The sequence below is a fragment of the Crocuta crocuta genome, unplaced genomic scaffold (genome assembly GCF_008692635.1).
Source record: "Crocuta crocuta isolate KB4526 unplaced genomic scaffold, BGI_CrCroc_1.0 scaffold352, whole genome shotgun sequence".
Taxonomy (NCBI): domain Eukaryota; kingdom Metazoa; phylum Chordata; class Mammalia; order Carnivora; family Hyaenidae; genus Crocuta; species Crocuta crocuta.
This window is the reverse complement of record NW_027532169.1, coordinates 1,441,521-1,464,245: the sequence shown is the minus strand read 5'-3', so window position 1 is coordinate 1,464,245 and position 22,725 is coordinate 1,441,521. Positions and strand designations below refer to the sequence as shown.

Below are 22,725 nucleotides of genomic sequence, written 5' to 3'. Positions count from 1 at the left end.
TGGGTTTTCACACTGTTACCCACTGCAGCTATTGTCAGTCGTACTTCTCAATTCCTGTGGAGCTGATGGGGTGCAGTCAGCAGGGATGCCTCATTCAAAATAGATGAAGCTGAAGCTTCCTTTAGCCACACAATGGCCATCTGTCATTGGTCCCAACAAGATCTGTCCCCCTGGCTCTCCAGCCCCTTGTTTGCACCAGGATTGGTACCTGTTCCTGAGGAAGGCCACCTTTCTATAGGATGGACCCCCATGGAGGATTTCATTTTCGGCAGCAGCCTCATCACTTAAAATTAATCAGACCCATGCTGGGGGTGGGGAGAGGAGGAAAGTCCCACTAATGAGTGACTCTGCAGCTAGCAATCTGTTAGATTGTGTGTTGGGGCTTAATGTGTGATTTCATGGCATTTCACGGTCTCTAAACTGCAAATTCAAGATTATTTGAAACCATTTTATTTAATTTTCATGCTTTTTTAATCAAAAAAGTTAAAAGACTAATAATATTTTATGGGCAGTTATAAAATGTGCTATTTGCACACAAAACAGAAATGCCTTCCTTAGATGAGCAACCTGAATGTACACTGAGAGAGGAGGGCTCCATAGGTGTCTGATGAGGAAGGGTGGGATGGTTTTGGAGACAACTCATTTTTCCTGGTGATGTCCATCTAGGGGACTGTGATTCTCCAAGTTCATTCATCACCCCCACTGTCCCACACCTCGACCTTTTCATATGGAAGTGACTTGGCATTGAGCACCTGTGAGGAGGGCTGGTGTCTGGCCATTTTTATATTTTGGGAGCCTTCCCTGATGTCTGTTATGGGCAGCAGTGTGGAAAATGTTTTCTGAATGAGAGAATAAATGAATGAGGGAAGGGTTCTCCATATTCTCCCTCTGGCATTCTCTCTGTCTTTTCCCCATCACCACTAGAAGCAGAAACAGCAGATAGAGCTGAGCTCCTGGCTTGGGGGAAGGGCACTCCGCGGGGATGTGGGTATAAGAATGTTTGCATGCTGCTTTTTACTTTGGTGAAGTGATGATTACCTATTTCTTAATTCAAAATTCCAGACCCAGAAGGACCCTAGAAACCTGAAATTCAACTTCTTTATAGATGAAGAAACAGCGTTAACACGAAGAAGCTCCTTGCTTGAGGGCAAAGTCAGGACTTGATTCTCACTTTCCTGCTCCCTCCTAAATAGTTTTTCCTGTCTTACTTCTTTCATCTCATGGTGTGAGGTAAAACTTTTCCTGGACCCTGCAACTTCTGGGATTGCTCTGGGAGACACAGTAGTTCCTTTTTCCTTCTTCCCCTTTCAACTTTGCAATGTTCTTTCTTTTCTGCTTAAGGATCCTGGGGAGAAAACACTTTAGAAACCCAAAGGAATGGAAATGGACAGAGTCCTCTAGAGCAGGAGATTGCATATAGCAATGAAGAAAGATGTCACCCTGCCATGACCTGTAAAGGGATCCAGCGACAGAGAGAGGGGGATGTGCTCCAGCTCCGGAAATGTTGAGGTTGGATACAAACTACCTGCTGAATGTTTTTTCAATCACATAACTGGCAGAGCCCCAAATGTGGCCAGCTGACATGGTGGAGTTTGTCAGCTAGTGGAGTCCCCCAGCTCATTACCAATCCATGGGATAACGATGACCATCATCATAATAATCATTATCGCCTTAGACAGCCGTGGATGACAAAGGCACCTCGGGGACGTCCTTTTGAAATGAGCTGCTTCTTAGCCAACCCTGACTCTCCAGAGTGACTTTCTAGAGAATTAAAGGATCATGAAGCTGAAAGGGGCCCTCTGAGATCATCAGTTCTGGCTTTTTGCCTTCAGACAGGACTAACCTTTAAAGAATAGCTGCTGTATGGGAAATCGAACCAAACTTACTTTTATATGTTATTCTTGTGATAGTATCTCTGTTGAGCATTCGATTAAGAAATGGGTTTGATGAATCAGAAACCTAGGAGGGAAAAGAAAATATTAATGACTGGGCAGTACTATCCCAGAATGAACACTGCCTCCATGCATTCACTTATTCATTCACATTTACTGAGTGCCTGCCAAGTGCCAAATACCATGGTGGCTGGAAATTCAGACATTAAATACACAGACTATGCTCTCAAGAAATCCCAGTCTAGGGAAAGAAGATAGGTGAGTAACTGAATGATTATAATAGAATGTAAAGAGTGTTATGATAGAGTCACAGGTGTGATAATATTAGAGGAAATTCACCTACCTGGGGCATGTGGGGAACTAAGGAATGAGATGAGTCTTGAAGGATGGGTGGAAGTTACAAGGTGCTTTGCTGGTAGAGTGTGTAAAAGGAGGACGAGTAAGGAAAAAAATTACATACAGAGAATATGTGTATACGGACATGAGGGAGTGAGAACTAGTTATACTTAAGTAAGTACTTCTGGGGGAAAGATGGAAGGTAAGGCTAGAGAGGTAGGCAGGGGCTAGCTCATATCAGGCTTTAAATGTCATGTGAGGACATTTTAAGCTGTATTCTGTAGGGATGAGGAGCCATCACCACCAAAGAGTTTTAAGTAGAGGGTAGGGAATGATATTTTAGGAAAGGAACAATTAATCTAAGTAGATAGTGAGAGAGAGAGTACCCGGAGGAGAGGTATTAGGAGACAGGAAAAAACTCTAAGAATATGGAACCTTATATCATTGCTTATTATTACATGAATCAAATATACCATAAGCCATGCCATTCAGTCAACCAATCATCCATTTGTGTGTCCATCTATCCATCCATCCATGCATCTATCCATGTGCCCATACATCCGATCAATATTTACCAAGTGCTTATTACGAGCCAAACATTGTACTAGATGTTCAAGGATCAGCTCTCATTTTATACCCACATCCTCAGGTCTCCAAATTCCTTCTTTGGAAGAACAAGGTAAGCTTTGAGGGTCTTAAGCCAGAAGACCACCATTTAGAATCTGTGATGTGTCCCCACATAACAGTGCACATTGTTTTCTTTACAATCTCCCTTCTACTCAGTCTCTTCCAAAGTATGAGGGTCCATCCAGTCATTTCTCTCCTATTTCTCTCAGTTCTGCTCTGTAACTTACACTTCAGCAGCTAATTGGATGCTGTGATACATCAGCATTTTAGGTTCGATTTATTCTGAGGGTGGGAAAAATTGCAGCAGATGATGATGATTATTATTAGATAAGCAATAGGTAATTTTTAGTTTGGAGAAGGCGCAGACTGTTTATTTTCCCTCCATCTGTCTCTCCTTTCCCACACAGTTTCCTGGGTGTGTTGCGGTGAGACAGACCACACTGGCAGTGAGCATGGTGAGTGATAATGCTCAGTGGAGTTTTTCAAAGCCACCCCCAAATGGAAAGAAGTTTCAAAGCAAACACGGCTGCTCCCCAGAAGCTTTTGTGCCAAATTTAGCTTCTCCTTTGACATCCTGTTTGGCCACTTAAAATATGCCTGAAGCCACCTGTTTGTGCAAATTCACATGAAAAGAGAGAAAAAAGATATTGTCATGGCAGGTAAGGAACCTGCCATCCCCCTTAAGTAGGTGCCTTGGGTTCTTGGTACCCGGTGAGTCTGGACAACCCTGACTGTACTGGAACCTTCTGAGCTGATTAAAAATAACTGAAAAATTTCCAAAGTGCACACAGATGATTTGTGGGCTCTAGTGTGTTGGTGGCGTGGGAGGGAGGATAAAGTATGTACTTGGTATAAGTGAGCTTAAGTGGGAAGTTAATGGTGTGTGATTGAGCAGTAATTACAGCCAATCTCAGCTCCCTGTGGTCATGGGAAGGATGGGAGATTAGAAGGGGACAGAGATAAATAAACCCCCCAGATAAACAATTCTCTTATTTTAGCCAACAAATCCAACCTTTTTAAGACTCAGCTTTTCACCAGGGTGCCATCTCTAGGGATCTGCTTACCTGGAGGTGGGGGTCTCTCATTTTCTAAGCCTGTCTACCCTGCAGGGAGCTGGAAAGAGGAGGCAGAAAAATCAGAAGGAGGGGAAGACCACCAGAGGCTGTGTGTCCTTAGTGCCAAGGGCTCAATTCATCTCATTTCTAGGGCTGTGATGAGCATAGGATCAGCCTGTGTCCCACACTCCATCAGTGTTTTGGGATGAGTGAATGACAAGTCTCAGCTTGGATAACTCACTGTGGAGCAACTGGGAGTTGATTGTGTTGCACAAAGATAGAAATGCTGTGGCTTATTTTGAGATCTGGCCAGAAAGCTTCAGGTTTGCTTGGGGAAAGATTGAAAGCATCCCTAGGGGCCAAATTGGCCTGAGAAGGTGCAGGGGCTAGTCCCCATCTTTTCACTGACTACAGGGGCAGAGGCTGGGGCATAAATTCCTCCCAGCAACCTGCAGGGATGCAGCCAGAACCTGTGTCAGTAATCATGGTGCAGAGGGTGCTCCTGTCAGAGTTCATAAAACACGCCCATAGTTTGCTGTTGAGGAGGCTGACTTCCTACAGTATCAATCACTGTGTCAGCTGTAATGTGCCTGAGCTTCCAGGTTGACTCAGGTGCTTTGAGCAAAGTGAGGCAAAGTCAGGGGCCAAGGGTGAGGCAGCCATCAAAGGACAGGTGTTGTTGGGCAGCCCCAACAACAGGTTGGCTGACATGGAACCCCTGGCCTTGGGAAAGCCAACGAAGGAGGTGAGCTTCCAGACATGCATGATGCAATATTGTGACATAGCTTCAGGCTTCACAGCAATGGGCATGATCCGGGATGAACACACCAGCTGTTATCAATGTCATGACAGGCTGGTCGAGGGATATGGGAACTTTCCTTGTGCTTGTGGGTAGCATAGGGATGTGGAGGAGATATTTATAAATATCATGTTCTATCTTCTTCATCTCAGTTGCTTTCTCCGTGCTCTGTTCGGGAGGCATATAGTGTGAATAAGGTCATAGTATTAAAGTCAAGGAAGATCTGGGCTCCATTCCTGGATGGGCTGTTAAGAGCAAAATGCACTTGGGTGGAAAGCCAAAGGTTCTCTGAGCCATTTTCCTCATCTGCAAATTAAGAACACTAATGTCCACTTCACAGGTTTATTATTCAGGTTAAGTAATAAAATCTGTGTAAAATACACGTCTCCATGCCTGGAATTCAGGAATCTGCTGTTCATTATAACAGGGTCTTTGACAGTGCCAGGAGGTGTAGGGCAGGGACTGGCAGGATCTGTGCCAGGACCTATTTCTTTGGGACATCACATCAGGTACTCAAAAGGCATGGTAGCCTATAAATATGTTTCCTTGGCCAACAGTCCTTTCCTATCTTTGCTGCTGAGAAGCTATAGGAGTTTGGTGGCCAACATGTCACAAATGCCTCTACCCAATGTACAGTTCTGTCCAGGCCACAAAAAAGGCCTGATGGGACCCAGGAGAGGGAGAGGAACTCAGGAGGTGTGTGGGCTTTGGAGAATGACCAGGCAGGGCAGAGTGCCAATTGCAAAGGGTGATGCTTTTAGGGAGGGAATAGTGGGGGTCCTGGGGTGCCCTCAGCCTATTGTCCTGAGCAGTGATGATGTCACCACAAGAACTCTGTTGAAAAGCCCCCAGCGGCAAATGCTGGATTTCTATTGATCATATCCACCAGTTTCCAAGTTCCAGCTCGGGCACCTCCTCTCACGACCTGGCCAAAACTTCCTGAGTGGCTAACATGGTGACTGCCAACTTCTGGAACTGTCACACATTCCTTTTGTTCTCTCTCTCTCTCTCTCTCCAGTTGGAAAGACATTTCTTCTTTTTCCATTTCTTTTAAATTTGCATATCTGCTTCACTCCATATTTGTCAAAATACTCAAGGTGAGTATTTTTTTTTTAACAACTTAGAATTTTCATGGCTGGGGATCTATGATTGTCGTTGACTATTAGGAAGGTGTGGAGTCTCCTAAGAATGTCATAAAGTCAGCACTGGTGATCTCTGCTTAATTTCTCTCAGAGATGCTTATGATGGAAAGGGGAAGATGGGAGGTGATGCTCAGAGCACTTTCAGGGAAGCTGGAGGGAGCTGTTCAGGGCAGTGAGGGAGGAGAGGGGGCATCTCACATTTCCCGTACATCTCTGTTTCTGAAGGGCAACTAATGGACAGGAGTTTGATCCTGTGGGCTATCAGGGAGCCACCCCTCCCATTCTGTTGCATTCTTTTGATTCTTTTGCATGATGTGGGACCTGAAGCCCGTCCTTGAATCCAGCACCCCTCTTCTTTCTAGGTCAAAGGCTTCCTGAATCCTCAGGTCCCGCCCCCTGATGCTCTGAAATGGAAGAACCATCATTTTGTTGTGTCTTCATGAAAGAGATCTCCTTTTTCATAAATCTCATGGATATAAAAGTCACCACCCCACAGCTTTTCCTGGGCACGGAAATCACCTCTTTTGTTATTTCTAAGATCCAACAGAAACTAAGCTGGTATTCCGACCTGGGGTGGGAATAGCAAGAAAAGAACAAAAGAACGCAAAGACACTTACTTTTATAAATATAGAAACTACCACCAATCCATTAGGGCTCTTTGCAGCTTCTGTGACATTTGTGTATAACTCATGGTTATAGTGGATGAGCTGCACCTGGCAGGAGGGAAAAACAGCAGTAAGAACAACAGTCTTGCATGAAAAGATGTGACATACAGCATAGCCACTCTACAGAAGGGCTCACTATAAGGTGTATTGTAGAACAATTGTAAAGACAATCTTGTAATTGAAAGGAATTCAGGGAGGTGTGTGTGTGTGTATGTGTGTGTGTGTGTGTGTGTGTGTGTGTAAAATGCATGCGCACACGCACACACACACACACACACACAGAAAAGGACCCATACATATTTGCAAATGTTTTCTGGTACTAATCATGCCTTTAATAAACTCAGTGCCCATCTGGCTCTGGCTGCATCCCAGAACATTCCCCCTAAAGTATATGTAAAGTGAATTTCCCTTATTAGGAGTAGAACTGCCCTGTAGGGGTGGACGTGCTCTCCCGGCTGCATCAACAGCTGCCACTGGCACTGAGTGAATCTTCCTCATGGCCTTGGGCGAGCTGGGAATGGCTAGGTTGTGAGTCAGCCCAGTGACTCTGAGAGGACAGCGGCCAGCCTGTGAAATGCAGAAGTCCTGACAGACAGACAGTGATGGCTGAAGCTCCTGATGCACCGGTCTGCCACAGTCATCTGGCCATACAGGACTCAGCTCCCTACTTGCTCAGTGAAGATCAGCACTCTGCTTGTTGAGCCTTTGTGCAGTAGTTAGTGTGGGTAGCAAATGGGGTCTTGGATCTGGGCTCCAGGAAACTAGAGTTTCCTTTTTCACTTAATTTTTTGAAAATCATTTTCTTAGAAACTCTGAAACATAGCATACATACAGGTTCAACTAATGCCCCACCAATTTTTAGCCATATGAATAATTCACTCCACCTCACTGAGACTTGATTGCTTCCTCTGAAAAACAGGTGTGATTCTCTCCTTAGAATTCATCCCAGGCTGTGGTTTTAAAATAGATTTAAAAAAAAAAATCAGTATGAAAATATAATTTTTGTAGCAAACTAAAAAAAAGTTTCCCTCCACCTCTGTGTAATTCCAGCCCAAGCAATATGACTGTTAACAGTTTAGCATCTATCCTTCCAGATATATTTTTTTTGTCTTATACATACAGATATACATGTATACATGATCTTATAGATCACATATAGATATACACGTAGGGTTTAAGAAATACTAACAGATCTAGGATCTATAAATTCCTAGGGTTATCTAGGATCCTGGAAATTTTCTAGGAATGATAAATTCCTAGAAACATACAATCTACCAACACTGAATCAAGGAGAAATAAAAACCTGAACAGATTAATACAAATAAAGAGATTGAAGTAGTAATCAACCTCTCACCCCCCAACAAAGAAAAGCCCTGGACCAGATGGCTTTGTGGGGGGATTCTACCAGTAATTCAAAGAATAAATCATGCTGATCCTTTTTAAACTCTTCCAAAAAATTGAAGAGAGAATACTTCCAAACTCGTGAGGCCAGCATCATCCTGATACCAAACAAAGCCAGAAACTTTAAGAAAAGAGAATATCCCTAATGAACACAGATGCAAAAACTTCAATAGAATACTAGCAAACTGAATTCAGTAACACATTGAAAGCATTATACATCAGGACCAAGTAGGATTTATTCCTGGGATGCAAGGATGGTTTAACATATGTAAATCAACCAGTGTGATATACCACATTAACAGAATGAAAGATAAAAACCACACGACCATCTCAATAGATTCAGAAAAAGCATCTGGCAAAATTCACCATCCATTCATGATAAAAACTCTCAACAAAACTGGTATAGAAGGAACTTACCTCAACACAATAAAGGCCATATATGAAAAGCCCATATCAGAAAGGAAGAAGGAAAATCATCTCTCCAGGTGAAATAATCATATGTGTAGAAAACACTGAAGATTCACCCCCACAAAAAACTGTTAACACTAATAAATGAATTCAGCAAAGTGCAGGATACATACACATTTCAGTATACAAAAATTGGTGGTATTTCTCTACACTAACAATGAACTATCTGAAAAGTGAATTAATAAAGTCAGTCTCATTTACAATAGCAACAAAAAGAATAAAATACAGTTGACCTTGTCAAAGAATAAAATACAATTGACACTGGTTTGAACTGAGCTGGTCCACTTACATGCAGATTTTATTTTTTATAAATACAGCACAATATTGTAAATAGTTTTCTCTTCCTTATGATTTTCTTAATAACATTTTCTTTTTCTCTAGCTTACTTTATTGTAATAACACAGTAATGTACAAAATATGTGTTGACTTTATGTTATCAGTAAGGCTTTCGGTCAATAGTACACTATAAGTTTTTGTGAAGTCAAAAGTTCATGGGGATTTTTGACTGCATGGGGGCTTGGCACCCTTAACCCTCACATTGTTCAAGTCTCAACTGAACTTAGGAATAAGCTTAACCAAAGAAGTGAGAGAGCTGTACACTGAAAACCAGTGATGAAAGAAAATTAAAGAAGATGCAGATAAATGAAAAGTCATCCTGTGTTCATGGGTTGGAAAAATTAATGTTAGTGTTCATACTACTAACCATGAAAGACTCTGAAATAGTCAAAGCAATCTTGAATAAGAACAAAGCTTCTTGGTTCCACAATATACTTCAAAGCTATTGTAACTTTAAAAAGTATAGTACTGACAGTGGAACAGAATAGAAGGCCCAGAAATAAATCCACACACTTATGATTAACAGATCTTCGACAAGTATGCCAAGAATACACAATGGGCAAAGGACAGTCTTTTTAATAAAGGATGTTGGGAAAACCGGATATCCCATGAAGAAGAATGAAATTGGATCCTTATCTTACATCATATATAAAAATTAACTTAAACTAAAGACTTATATATAAGACCTGAAACTGTAATATAGTAGAAGAAAACATAGGGAAAAAGCTTCTTGGCAATGAGTCTTTGGTCATGACACCAAAGAGTAGAGTCAATAAAAGCAAAAGCAGAAAAGCAGGATTGTATCCAACTAAAAAGCTTCTTCACAGGAAAGGGAATAGTGAAAAGGCAACATACAGGATAGGAGAAAATATTCTCAAACCATGTATCTCATGAGTGGTCAATATCCAAACTACATAGGGAACTCGTACAACTCAATGACAAAAAACCAGATAGCCTGGTTAAAAATAGGCAAAGGACTTGAATTGACATTTCTCAAAATAAGACATACAAATGTCCAGCAGGTACATGAAAAGATGCTCAATATCACCAATCATCAAGAAGATGCAAATCAAAACCACAGTGAAATATCACCACACCCTTGTTAGAATGGCTATGGTCAAAAAGACAGGAGATCACAAATGTTGGTGAGGATATAGAGAAAAGGGAACTCTTGCACTCTGTTGGTAGAAATGTAAACTGGTATATCATCATTATGGAAAAACAGTATGGAGGTTCCACAAAAAGTTAAAAATAGAAATACTGTATAATTCAGCAATACCATTCTGGGTATAGATCCAAAGCAAATGAAATCTGGATCTCAAAGGGACTTCAGTCCTATGCTCATTGTAGCATTATTCACAATATCCAAGATAAGGAAATAACCTAAGTTTTTATTGGTGAATGAATTGATAAAGTAAGTGTATAAAAATACATTTATACATTTGGATTTTATGGATATCATTCATCCATAAAAATGAAGGAAATTCTGTGACAACATGGGTGGAACAGAAGGACTTCATGCTAAGTGAAATAAGGCAGACCCAGAAAGACAAAGATTATCTGATCTCACTTATGTAAAGAATCTAAAATAGTCAGACTCATAGGAACAAAGAATAGCTTGGTGGTTGTCAGGAGATGGTGAGGGTGGAGTGGGGTGGGGAAATGAGATGTTGGTCAAAGAGTACAAAGTTTCAGTTATTCAAGATAAATGAGTTCAGGAGCTCTTAGTACAGCCTGGTGATTGATGAGAGTTAACAATACTGCACTGTATACTTGAAGTTTGCTAAGAATATAGTTCTTAAATTAAATCTTCTTTATACATGCACAATAGTAACAATATAGAGATGACAGATGTGTTGTTTAGACTGTGGTGATCTTTCCACAATATATTCACATATCAAAACATCAAGTCATACACCTTGAACATATACAATTTTTATATTTCAAAAAAATCTCAAAAAGTTGTTAAAACATAAAAAATGAAAAAATTCAATAACAATGGAATCATTTCTAATTATGATTCTGAACTTGATTTTTTAAATTTAAAAATAGTTTGTGGCTATCTTTCTAAGTCAGAGTGTATAGAGCTACCTAAATCCTTATAATAGGTGTAGAATTTTCTGTTGCATTTAACTAGCCTCTCACTAGCTTTCCAGTTGTTTCCATTTTTTCTTCTCTCTTGTAAACAGTGTCACAGTAAGCAAACCATATATCTCTCTGCAGAGGTGTTAACATTTTCCACAGGCTGATTTGAGAATCTAGTAAGAGAGGGTATGCAAAATGGTTTTGTGACTCTGAATAGTATAAATGTATTCATTATTACCAATATCCTGTATTGCATAAAAAAAGGAGGAAAAATTTTAGAAGCTGAGAAAGTCAATGATTAAAAAAAAAGAAAAATGTGTTTTTCTTTGATTTTTGAAAAAAACCAGTCAGCCTGGGTGGCTCAGTTGGTTAAGTGTCTGGCTTGGGCTCAGGTCATGATCTCATGGTTTGTGAGTGTGAGCCCCGTGTGGGGCTCTGCACTGACAGTGTGGAGCTGGCTTATAATTTTCTCTTCCTCTCTCTCTCTGTCTCAAAATAAATAAATAACCTTAAAAAAATAAAGCGCCTCTAACATAGTGGTTTGCAACTTTCAGTGTGCACTTAAATCACCTGGGTGCTTTTAATACCCACCTGTGCCTCCTCCCCCAATTCTGATTTAATTGATTTGGGGTGAGGACAGAGCACCGGGATTTGTTAAATGCTCTCCAGCTAGTGGGCAGCTGAAGTAGAGAACCAGTACAACATAAGCAATGGGCATCTATATCCCATTGATGCCCAATCAGGTGGATGGAACGTTGGATCCAAGAATACCCTGAACATCTTGAGTCAGTAGAGCTTTTCATGGAGGGAGCACGGTATTGCTGCTCTTGAAATATCCTATTTGTGTATTGCTTTTTCACTTCTTGTGCGTTTTGCCAATGGTGGCAGATGGTCATACAGCAGCTCTTCTGCAATCAGAAAGTCAACCATAGGCAGGAGCTGGCAAGTATACTCTGCCCGTGCAGTTTATCAGGCAGGTTGTTTGGGCCTATNCATACAGACAGCAAAGACTTTCTGCAGGTGGAGAAGTGTTGCCATGTGGAAGATACAGGAGCTGTGGGGGACCTGCCACGCCCCCCTTCAGTGTTGAGTAAGCTTCTTAATGAGAATCAAAACACATCCTGCCATCTGCTAAGATCTTCCTGCCAGGTGACCTACAAAGCCACCTGGGGAAGTGCCAGTGCTACAGGGTATGCCTTGAAATTTCAGCATGTTCTGAGAACCCGGCGTTGGAGAGATGGGAAGTGGAAGGCAGTCCAGTGGAGTGATTCTTCTCTCCAAATCACAAGACTGAAAAATGCAGGGAGAAGTCTGTTGAGCCATGAGGTGGCCCATAGGGTGGCATTCTGTAGGGGCCAGGGACTGCGAGAAAGAGGATGGTAAGTAGAGGGATGAAGCTGTGCTTTGCTCTAAGCTTAAGTTAACACATTTGGATCTTGATCTGATGTTTTGCCTCCTCTTTGTTCCAAGGTAACTTGGCTAGGATTCTGAAATCATGAGCTTTGATTCCTGTTAGGAGTTATTGATGGCCTGCTTCTTATGTTAGGTTGAACCATATGAAATTGACTTTGATCTACCAAAATGCTGATTTTATAGAATTAATGTAATCTTAAAATGAAGCTATTTTGAATATGACATATATCCCTTCCCAAGGCATATGAATCAGATATTAGAAAGGTCCATAGTGCTTTCCTTCTCAATGTGGACTGTAGGGACCAGCAGCACCCACGACTTCTGGAAGGGAACTTGTTAGAAATGTAGAATCTTTAGCCCTACTCTAGATCTCCTGAATGAAAATCTGCATTTTAGCAAATCCCCAGTGATTTGCATGCATATTAAACTTGGAGAAATACTGGGTTAGCAGATACTGTTGGTTGGTTGGCAGAGCCCTGTTTTGCCTGGATGTTCCCTGCTCTTCTAGTTCATTTAGGCTGGGTTGAGGGGTACATGAATTATGTATGTGAAGAGACAGGCTGAGTCCAGATCATAGAAGATCCAGAAGATGACTTATGAAAGGGTAAGATAATCAGCATGGGCTGCAAGAAGGCAAATTAAAGCAGGGAGAGCCTGGAGGGAAAGGAGGTGTACTTTCAGGAGGCGGCTATTCATATTCAGGCAGACTGTGTTCCGTAGGAGCTGCAGAACATGCATGCATGTGTTTGGGATGAGTGGGAACCCCAAGTCTCACAACAGTCAGAAGCCCCAGAAGACCCTACGAGACAGCCTGGCAGTGGCTAAGCTTCCTGTTCCCACCTGTCAGTACATAATTTTGGCATTAAAGCAAAGAACAGAAGGTGCATGGGGACCACACCAGCTCATGCACTAAGAGTAGGGCTTCCCTGTGAAAAGGAGCTACCTTCCAGATCCCTTCAGTGGCAATTATAGTTCCTGCTACTGTGTTGCTTTGTTTGTCTGCAGCCAGGCATAGTGGTACCAATCAAGTGCCCACTAACCACTCATAATGTGCATGGTGTGGGCGGGGCTGGGGAAGAGAGTCTACTGTTTGTCCTGCCATTGATTTGGGATGAGAGGAGCCGCCATGTATAGGGCCTATCCTGATAGGAAGAGAGTATCAGAGTGGCAGGTGGATTCTGAGAGATGTCTATGGATTACTTCTTGCCAGTTACGGGTAATAATTTAAAACCCAATGCCTACAAATTTAGAATTTTTAATAATTTGCATGAGAACTCAGGTGTGGTCTGAGAATCAACTTTGGGGCTTGAGTACTCAAGGTCATCAGTAGCTGACGTGAAATAGGGAACAGTAAGTGGATGTTTGACCTCTTAGAAAGTGCAAGGCAACAAAGACAAGCAAGGCCAATGTAGAAACTGCTCACAAAAGCAGACTCTTTGGGGGCTAATAGTGACATGCTAATTAAGCACCAAGTTTAGTTACTCATTAAAGAGATGCCCCAAGGGCTTTTGCCAGCTTTGTTGGAATTACCATGTGAAAGAGCTAACCTTGGATTACAGGAAATTATTTTATAATCTTGACTTCTTATTAATTTAGATAGGTGCCCTCATAGAGGAAATGTAAGACTGAGAAATAGCTGTCTTAGAGGACGAAATAAGATATTGTTGGTTTTTTTCATGATGTGCAGATGCAGCTCAGAGCCTGACACCAGGGTCCAGCACATTCTCTGTACTTAAGTCCTTTGTGAACTGATGGAACTCTTCCTTGTGTGGCACTAGCTTGAACCTTGTGTTCTCATCCCAAAACAAGCTGCTTCACTCAGGCCTCTACAGAGACCTGGAATTCACTTGTTCAAAAAAATCTTGGAGGGTCAACTACATGTGGAGGCCAGCTGGGTAAGGCTGATGAAGTCCTTGACCTCTTGGAGATGATTTCAGACAGTATCAAGAGCTTTGAAGGAAACAAACAAGACTTTGGCTTGCAAAGTGGAGGGAAGTAGTGGAGAAAATGGAGGTGGAGCACGTGGGAGTAGGAACAAGGTCAGATGGTATATTGCTGGTGAGGCTTGTCTGCAGAGGTGACATCCAAGCTGCGTTCTGATGATGTAAAGGAGGTGGGCACAGAAGGTTGGAGGGAGGCTCCTAGCTGGCAGAAAGAACAGCCTATGCAAAGGGGTAGGGACAAATGGCTGAGTATGGCTGGGATAGGGTGAAGGTGGATCAAGATGGGATGAGCTCGTGGAGGGCTTTGAAGATAATGGTAAAGAGCTTTGATTGTATTCTAAGTGCAATTAGAAGTCAGTGGTTTTAAGAAAGAATAGAATTGATCGAATGTGCCTTTTTGAAAGTTTTCCCAGGGCAGGGTGGAGACCTTGCCTACCCATCTTTACCTTACAGCTCAGCTCTAGCTTCAGCTTCTCCAAGACATCTTCCATGAATCCCTGACCTTGAACATCAAGTGCAGCTCCTCTCTGCTTCATGGCACTCTCATCCAGGGGGCAGGTTCGAAATACTTTATAGCTGGGATGGGCTGAGTACTGTGTGATCAGAACAGATGTAAGCCGTAGACAGCTGGTACAATCGCATGGGTGCTGGATGTCATTGTTGACATTAGTCACCATCATCATTTGTTGCTAATTATCACCAACACTTGCTGCACACTTATTTGTGCAAGAAATAATGCCAGCAATAACATCACCTCATTTAACCCTCACAAAATTCCATGCGTTGTGCCATTATGTCCATTTGAGTCATGGGGCCACTGGGCCACTGTGAGATGCTTTGCTCAAAGGAGTGGTAAGGGTTGGGATTGCACGTAGTTCCTATGCCTGTAGAATTCATGCTCTACTCACACTCGTGCACCATGTTATTTTAAAACTCTTCTTTTCTCTACCTTTGAGTACACATCTCAAGGGCAGGGATGTCTTTCATAATATCTTATCCCTGTGCCGCCATGGGACTTGCTCAGAGGAGATGTTGGCAGGTATTTGCTGAATGAATACCAATTTTGCATCCTATAGATTCTTCATCCTGGAAGGGGCCTCAGAGAATACCCAGGCCAGTCACTTCTGTTAAAAATGAAGGAACTGAAACAGGAGAGGGGCTTGCCCAAGATCATATGGCCAATCATACATCTATTCAACAAGCATTCAGTAAGCAGCTACTAAGTGAGGGAGAGGAGTATGAGCTGGAGTCGAACAGGGAGGCAGAACCAGACCATGGAGAGCCTGGCAGGCCATGGTAAGGGGTGTGGATTCCATTCTAAGGGTGATGGAGAACTGTGTTTATGACTATACTCTTAGGACCACAGGCAAAGTTTCTGTGCCCCATAATGGAAGTGGGGAGCCTGACTTGTCTTTGGTGACAAGTAACTCAGCTTCCAAGCTGGTAGGTAAGTACTCATCATTACTGAGGAGAAGAACAACTGTAAGCAAGCTTCCAAGTCGACAGCAAGCTGTCCTTGTCATTGGTTAGGCTGAGAGCAGTCTGTGGTGCAAAGGTCTCAAACTGAGTTCACACTTTGTAGTAATGAGGTGATCCACGGGCGCATGCCAGGCTGCTGCTTGCTCACCTTTCACGCCTTGGCATGAGTGACCCTGATGTAGACACCTTAGTTTGTCTTTCTCGGTGTGATGCTCCATTAGCAAGAGCCCCTCAGTGAACCCAGGAAAGAGCAACCTTGTAGTGGAAGACGACACACACGGCATTCGGAGTGATAACACCACCACCCGAATTACCCCTGCTTAAACACCTCAGTGGCATCCCATTGCTTCTGAGACAAAAATCCAAATCTGAGCACAAGCCTTGTGTGGCTCCTGGCTTTTGCAGTCATGTCTCTTTGTTCTCTGTGCTCTGGCCACAGTGGCCTTTTAGTCTCCCTTACACACCATGCTGCCTCCTTCCCTAGAGCCTATTCCCTGTTCCTTCTGCCTAGGACACCCTTCCCTCCCCTCTGTGCCTGCCTTTTATTTACAAACTCTTTTAGATCTGAGCTCAAGGGCCACCTCTTGAGAGAGATCCTGTAACCTACTCTCATGGCATCCTGTGCCTTTCCTCTTTGAAATATCACTCTTTTATTTCAATTTATTGTGTGATTGATTAATACTCATCACTTTCACTAGACTTTAAGCTTCATTCAGGCAAGGGTGATATCTGATGGGTCTTTGTGGTGTCCCCAGTGCCCAGCACAGTACCTGGCATGTATTAGCTGTAGCAGGGTAGAAACAATTGTAAAATGAATGAATGAAGCCCTGCAGGCTGGCGGTAATACAACAAAATGTGACGTCCGAGGGGCGGGGAGAGCAAGGCACTTGGCTGAACTGGTAAAGGGACAGCCTGGAATCCTGAAGGATATCTCTAATGGGAATTCACCACTGGGTACCCTTGGGCAAGGCAGGCTCTCATTTATAAACAAGGATAATAATGTTAACTACTTCACAGAACTGTGGTGAGGATTTTATAAGACAAAATACAGAAAGCATTTAGCCCAGGGCCTGGGGTCTAGTAAGCACTCTGTAATTAGCTATTCAGAATTACCAAACAAGCAATTGACAATAGAGCCTTCAGCTCCTGAAGAAACAGGGGTGAGGTGTGTGCAGCCCCCTCTTCTGGGTCCTGACTTTGAGTCTGTTCACCCAAGGAAGCTTGAGCAAGATGTTGCCTGTTCAGAACCTGGATCATTTTCCAATTTATCTTGTCCCATTCAGATATGTATGGAGCACCCCGTGTTCTGGGCATTGGATGAGGTGAGGGCTTTTACAGAGAAACATATCCTCAGTAGTTCATACTATAATTGAGAGGTTGGCAGGCTTTCTGTAGAGTAAGATAGTAAATATATCAAGCTATGTGGGTTATATGGTCTCTGACACAACTCTTTAAGCCTGCTTTTGTATGAAAGCAGCCACGGACAAAATATAAAAGAATGGGTTCCAGGAAAACTCTCTGGGTTCCAGCAAAACTCTATTTATAAAAATGGGTGGCAGGCCATAGTTTGCCAGTTCTGCTAGTTTAAATTTGAGAGATGAATACAAAACTTCAGGGGCATATGTTACCCAGTAAGTGTTCTATAAAGGTAGGAAGAAAATATATGCTGAAGGAATATCAATATTAACCTCTCCCTTCTCTTTAGATGATATTGATTACCACTGTCACATTTCTATAGCCCTTTAAATGTTTCAAGGGCAAATTCAAGTCAGGAGAGTCTGATTCCTTCCAGTCAAGACACAAATCCCACCCAGCATACACCAGACCCCAGGCATCTGGAGATGAATGGCGAATATTCGATTTCCTCAAGAAGCTCAGCCATAGTACCCCATTTGTTCCCGAAATAGGCAAAAAGTGAAACAAAGGTACAGAGAGGTTAGACAACTCTTCCAAGGTCACACAGCCAAGTGACTGTGGTCCGCTTTGCTTTCGAGTATACATTTTCTTTCCACATGAAAGGAAGGAGGAAAGGAAAGGTGTTTTATATTTGAGAGTAGATGACACTTCAATAGCGGTTGTTTGGAACAACAATTATAAGCTAGGACTTATTTATAGAGAGTCATTAACAAGTTTGTCTTTACGTGGAAGAGCACACGGTCTGCGGTGGAGAAGGCAGTTTGATATTTACCAACTGCCACATTCTCACCCTAAGGTTCGGCAATTATCACTGGTCTGCTTGGTGACTGATCATTTCCTCCATTTTGAGACACGGAATGCAATTATGGCTAAAAATGAAAAGAAGTGCCTATCTTTTCATTGACTAAAGACCCCCAAATATGGTCCAATGATCACAGCAACCGATAAAATCAGAGTGAACAATGGTATTTTCCCCCAGAAGATAGCACAACTTGGATTAAAATTTTTTTTAAGGTTTATTTATTTTTGAGAGAGAGAGAGAGAGAGAGAGAGAGAGAGAATATGAAGCAGGCTCCAGGCTCCAAACTGTCTGCAAAGAGCCTGACATGTGGCTTGAAGCCATGAACTGTGAGATCATGACCTGAGCCAAAGTTGGACACTCAACTGACTGAGCCACCCAGGTGTCTCTACACAGCTTGGATTTTATTTTATCATTTATTTATTTATTTTTTTAATAGTAAAAATTTATTTACTGGATGTTTACATAATGTTTTAATTGTTTCCCATTGAACATATTATATGTGAAAATCTTTTTTTTGCTCTACTGACACCCCTTTATTATTTAATAGTTTATTGTCAAATTGGTTTCCATATAACACCCAGTGCTCATCCCAACAAGTGCCCTCCTCCATGCCCATCACCCCTTTTCTCTTCTCCCCCACCCCCAATCAACCCTCAGTTTGTTCTCAGCATTTAAGAGTCTCTTATGGTCCTTCCCCCATGGTCCTCTGTTAAGTTTCTCCTGTTCCACATATGAGTGAAAACATATGGTATCTGTCCTTCTCTGCCTGACTTATTTCGCTCAGCATAACACCCTCGAGTTCTATCCACGTTGCTACACATGGCCAGATTTCATTCTTTCTCATTGCCATGGAGTATTTCATTGTATAAATATACCACATCTTCTTGATCCATTCGTCAGTTGATGGACACTTAGGCTCTTTCCATGATTTGGCTATTGTTGAGAGTGCTGCTATGAACATTGGGGTACATGTGCCCCTATGCATCAGCATTTCTGTATCCCTTAGGTAAATTCCTAGCAGTGCTATTACTGGGTCATAGGGGAGTTCTATTGTTAACTTTTTGAGGAACCTCCACACTGTTTTCCAGAGAGGCTGCACCAGCTTACATTCCCACCAACAGTGTAGGAGGGTGCCCACAACTTGGATTTTAAAGACGGTGTTTTTCACGGAGTTGAATGATGGTGGATACAAGTGTAGAGTGGTATGTTTGGGTGCAGGAGGATGCTGAAAAAGGCATCACTTTGAATCCAGCCAAATGCCTATTCTGGCAAATAACCTTGGGCTAGTTGTCTAGCCCTCTGTGCCTTAGTTTCTTCATCTATAATATGGGAATGCACCTAAGGATTGTCATGATAATAAAATAAAAAATCCACTGCACCATCTTTCAAGAACTAGGCAGAGTATAGTCAAACATGCAAAATAAACAAGGTGACGCACACAAAGTGTCACACATATGAAAGGCGGTTATTCAATGTCCCTTCTTTTTCCTTCTGTGATGCAAAGACTGGACATGCTTTCCTTCTTACTGGTTTCTTAACTTGCAGTCTGTTGTCACAAAACAAATGGCATGCCAACAATCTTCTAGAGAGTTCTCTCTTCTGAAGAGACCTATTTCTTGCACTTTTACCAAGAACCACTGAGTTAGGCTATTCTCTGATGCTTTTCTTTTTTTCTCCCCAAAGCATTCTGAAATAGCCACTTCTAGAAGCCAAACCTTCTTCCCATGATCCTTTTTTTTTTTTCAAAGCATCTGTATTCCTTCCAATGCTCATGAAAGAAGGTACAGAAAGCCAGAGTGGGATGCTCTCTGGTAATGAGGTCTGGATCCCCCCGGAAGAAACTTTAGGCAGTGGTTGCTATCTGCCAGGATGGAAAGTGATGTTTGCAGGGGTGTTCTGAACCTTAGCTGATTTTAATTAATGCTCTTACCACTGGCATCCTACTACTTCCTGCCTGTGCTCCTATGACCTCCAGTGCATCCCAGAGAAGGATATGGATGAGGATCATTCACTGGTTCTGGAGTTAAATGTCTTGGGCTCAAGTTCTGGGTTGTTTAGTCTTTTTGAGCCTCAATTTCTTCACATGAGAAAATGTGATTCTGATACAACCTCACAGAGAGTCAGGATGCTTAAATGAGCTAAAACATGTAAATGAGCTAAAGCATATAAATGAGATAAAGCAGGCTTTAGACACTGTGTCTTGAACAAAGCAAGTACTCATTAAATGGGAGTTTTGGTTATTGCTATTAGACACATCTGGCTGCTGGGGCTCAGATAAAGGCCCAGAAGGATGAAGTGATCTGTTACATTCCATAGATAACAGTGGATCCAGGCCACAAACACTTGGAGACTATATCTCTTGAGGTCAGGGTTGGTCTATTATTAATTTTTGCACCTTACTTTATCTTATTGTCATCTGATGCCAAGAACATTCTGCCAATCTTTTATTTCTGTAGTTTGTATGATGAAAACAGTAGATGTATTGGCCATGTTTTCTCAAACTATCTATGCATTGCCTCTCTCATACTGTGGAAGAGCTTATTCCCTGGGTGAAAACCCGTGTTCCAGTGTCTTCAGGTAATTTTTGTTCAATTTTTATTGAATAAGGAACTCTAGAGTCCACATAAATAGTACTAATGAAGGCTCATTTTGTTCTAATTATTGTAGGGATATAATGTTATATAGTTCCTTTGATTAAGCCAAGAATCATTTTTCTACTTCTATTACCCAGAGAACAGCCTTGGTCAAAATAGGCTTATAAGTATGTTCCTTAAGATGTTTAAAGGGCAATAGGCCAGTGTCTCTCATAATCATATATGTAAGAAGCCTAAACTAATATTAGCTAGTGAAGAACATTATATTAAAATTATTTGTATTATTATTTTCCTTTATACTTTTATTTTATGTATTTTATTTTATTACTTTACTATGATCAAGTAGGGTTCATATCAGGCATCAAGAGTAGGTCAATATTGGAAAAACATCTTCCAATGTAATTTGGTTGAATGAAATGGGGGAAAAGAAGAACCATGAACATTTCAGGAAGGATTTACCTACATTTAAATACCATCTATACCAACTTAACACCCATTTTAGTGGAATCATTTCTTTTCTCAGCCCAAGAACATTGGCTTCAACAGTTGACTCTTCTGGCTTAACTGATGTGATCGTTCTTGCATCTCTTAGACACCATGGAAACTGGTAAGTTACTTCTGTTTTATTGTTCTGCTTAAAATGACTTCAGTTTTGAACCTAAAGAAGAAGAGTCCAGTGCTTCAGCCTGATGGCCAGCATATCTCTGTCTGAGGTCTGATCTCTGGATGTGAACAAGGAAGGCAGCCTCCGAATGATCATGTGATGACTTGGGCCAAAGGATGTCCATGGGAAGCTACGTCAGGTTCTGAAAGCTTCCTTCTCCACTGCTGGGGGCCCCCACCTTCAGTGCAATGTGAATGACATTTTAGAGGACCATGGTGTAAGGTGTCTGTCCTTTCATAGCTATTTGTAAAAGTTTATGGAGTCACTAGTTTAGACATAATTAAATAGAAGAGACACACGATCTGTCAAATATCCGTAGGCAATGACCATTACGAGGTGCCCTGCATCAGGTGCACGCCAAGGCCTTGACGAAAGACTTCTGAGCTCCATTTCGCAGTCGGTCCTGGGATGAGCCAACCTCACATCAGTGAGAAAAAGAGGAGCAACCAGACTCTTCCTGTTAATTAGAGGCAGCTGCGTGGTGCTGGCTTGCATGAGGGCTTCTGAATATCAAGTTCTGGTGCTCAGAATCCAAGCTCTGTATCTTACTTGCTTTGTGACCTCAGGTAATCACGTAATGTTTTTCTGTCTCAGTTTCCTGATCTGTAACGTGAGGCCAACCACTTGCGCCTTCTAGGCTTTTGGAGGAAGGATTTGAAAAGTTAACGGATTATACATCTGGCTGTATTTTCAGCATGCGGCACAATGCCTGGCATATTCTATGTGCTTAGGTACTTGAAGGAAGTAGTGCATGTATGGAAAATCCTTTATAGACTGTAACGCAATATATGTATGATGAAACATATACATATTTCCTTTTTATTCTGAATACTGGAGGACTCAATCTTTTCAGGACTCCAACAAAGAATTCCTACAAGTATCCTGGTGGGACTAGCTGGGGTGGGCAGACTCGGGCTACCTGGATGATGTCTTTAGAAGGAAAAGAAGTCTTCTGAAGAACAGTGAAATAACAAAGGTTAATTAGGCAAATTATAGAGTCAAAGTCTATTGCTCCAGATTCTCAGACCATAAAGCAAAGAAACCACTGGGCCAAGAGTAAAGGTCTTCCCTTTTCTCAGACTCCAACTCTATAAGTAACTCTACCAAGATTTTAATGACACATTATTCAGTCACATCTGCTTTCTGCAGAGGCTGTAAACAAGCCATCATGGAGGAAGGAAAGACGGAATTCTCACAGACCTCTTGCCAAAGCCCCCATGTTTAGTCGGTGTTAATTCAGAAGAGTCACTTTCGATGAGTGCTTTCCTGCCTGTCATATTAAGGGAAATCAAAATACAGTATCACTTAGATAAGACAGGAAGGTTTTCTCTCCTCTTGTAAATCAAGCTGTGAAGCAATTTGGATAAAATGTTCATAAAACTAGGCTTTATTTTGTACACATTAATTGCATAAAGTATAATGCTTAACTGGAAATGCACACTTTCAAAGCCATTCAATAGACATAAACACCATCCACAGAGGATTGACTCTCGGGATGAGGAGTAGAAAGAGCCCCAAGCTGGCAATCAAGGGTACTGGGTTTCAAAGGACAGTTCTGCCACTCAGTAGTTGGGCGGGTCCTTGCTTCTTTTTAGACCTCAGGGTCTT

The 22,725-nt window shown here is 42.0% G+C and overlaps 1 protein-coding gene across 1 annotated transcript in view; it reads right to left on the bottom strand.

Annotated features, from left to right (window-relative positions):
- CA10 (carbonic anhydrase 10) overlaps positions 1 to 22,725 on the bottom strand; it is a 494,025-nt gene that overhangs the window by 19,070 nt on the left and 452,230 nt on the right. The window contains exons 5-6 of the mRNA XM_077776811.1: positions 6,469 to 6,564; positions 1,887 to 1,959 (exon numbers count right to left, since the gene is read on the bottom strand). Coding sequence (XP_077632937.1) covers positions 1,887 to 1,959; positions 6,469 to 6,564 — 169 coding nt within the window. The remainder of the gene's footprint in view (positions 1 to 1,886; positions 1,960 to 6,468; positions 6,565 to 22,725) is intronic.